Source organism: Austrofundulus limnaeus, unplaced genomic scaffold (assembly GCF_001266775.1).
Source record: "Austrofundulus limnaeus strain Quisiro unplaced genomic scaffold, Austrofundulus_limnaeus-1.0 Scaffold3402, whole genome shotgun sequence".
In the NCBI taxonomy this organism is placed as follows: Eukaryota; Metazoa; Chordata; class Actinopteri; order Cyprinodontiformes; family Rivulidae; genus Austrofundulus; species Austrofundulus limnaeus.
In genome coordinates, this window is record NW_013955804.1 from 6,790 (window position 1) to 7,673 (window position 884).

General features: G+C 39.7%; 1 protein-coding gene across 1 annotated transcript; it reads left to right on the top strand.

Annotated features, from left to right (window-relative positions):
* Window positions 1-368: 368 nt before the first annotated feature.
* Window positions 369-884, top strand: LOC106511860 (annexin A5; the record flags this gene model as incomplete). The annotated part of the gene is given in 2 exon segments (XM_014000590.1): window positions 369-459; window positions 827-884. Coding segments are annotated over 2 exon segments (149 nt in total), but the record flags the coding sequence as incomplete, so codon positions are not given.

Genomic DNA, 884 nt, shown 5'->3' on the forward strand with positions numbered 1-884 from the left:
GTTATATATATTTTCTCTTTTGATAAATCTTTGATAAAAGGTGAGTTTATGCTGCAGGCAGTTTATTGTAGAAAGGGATATCGGGATATTTTAAGTGATAGTTTTACCAGCCAAAGTTAGCTTGATTATTTTCTTTTTATTTTTCAATTGAGAAATGTTTGGACCTCTCTAATCAGCTTGAATAAATAGGTATAAGTGCAGATTTCCAATTTAGCAATAACCTCCTTCCAGTTTAGCACCATTAGGTTATTTTAGCAGGAGAAAATAAGTGAAGGAGGCTACACTCCAAACATGGCCTTGCCAGTTGCATTAAATGTTTTCAGCTCAAGTTCTGTGACTTTTGTGAGATTTCCCTCTCTGACCTGTAGGGGGCAGGAACAGATGAGAAGGTGCTGGTGCAGATTCTCACCTCCAGAACACCTCAGCAGGTGAAGGACATCGTCGCTGCTTACAAACGGGGTAACGCAACAAAACATGCACATGCTTTCTATCATCTGAGACAAAAAAAAAGTTTCTGTTGTCAGTTTTTATGCTTGTCTGTTTATAATAAGATTGTCGACTCTTAAATCCTTCTGTTGAGGGTAACGCGGGTCAGTTTGGACTCTGGTCAAATCCCTCTCCTTGTTGTCCATTTTAACTGATTGGGATGAAGGAGTAGTGCACGAAAAACTGAAGCGTGTTTGTGTTCGTGTCGGTCAGGAACCATATATCAGGACAACGATGTAGCACTTTTCATTTAACTGTAACGCTTCAATACAACGTTAGGTGTAAAACAAAAATCACTAAGAATTTGTGCATGAGTTGTGTATCTGTTTGTTTACCTCAGAGTACGACCACGACCTGGAGAAGGATGTATGTGGCGACACTTCAGGCCACTTCCAGAG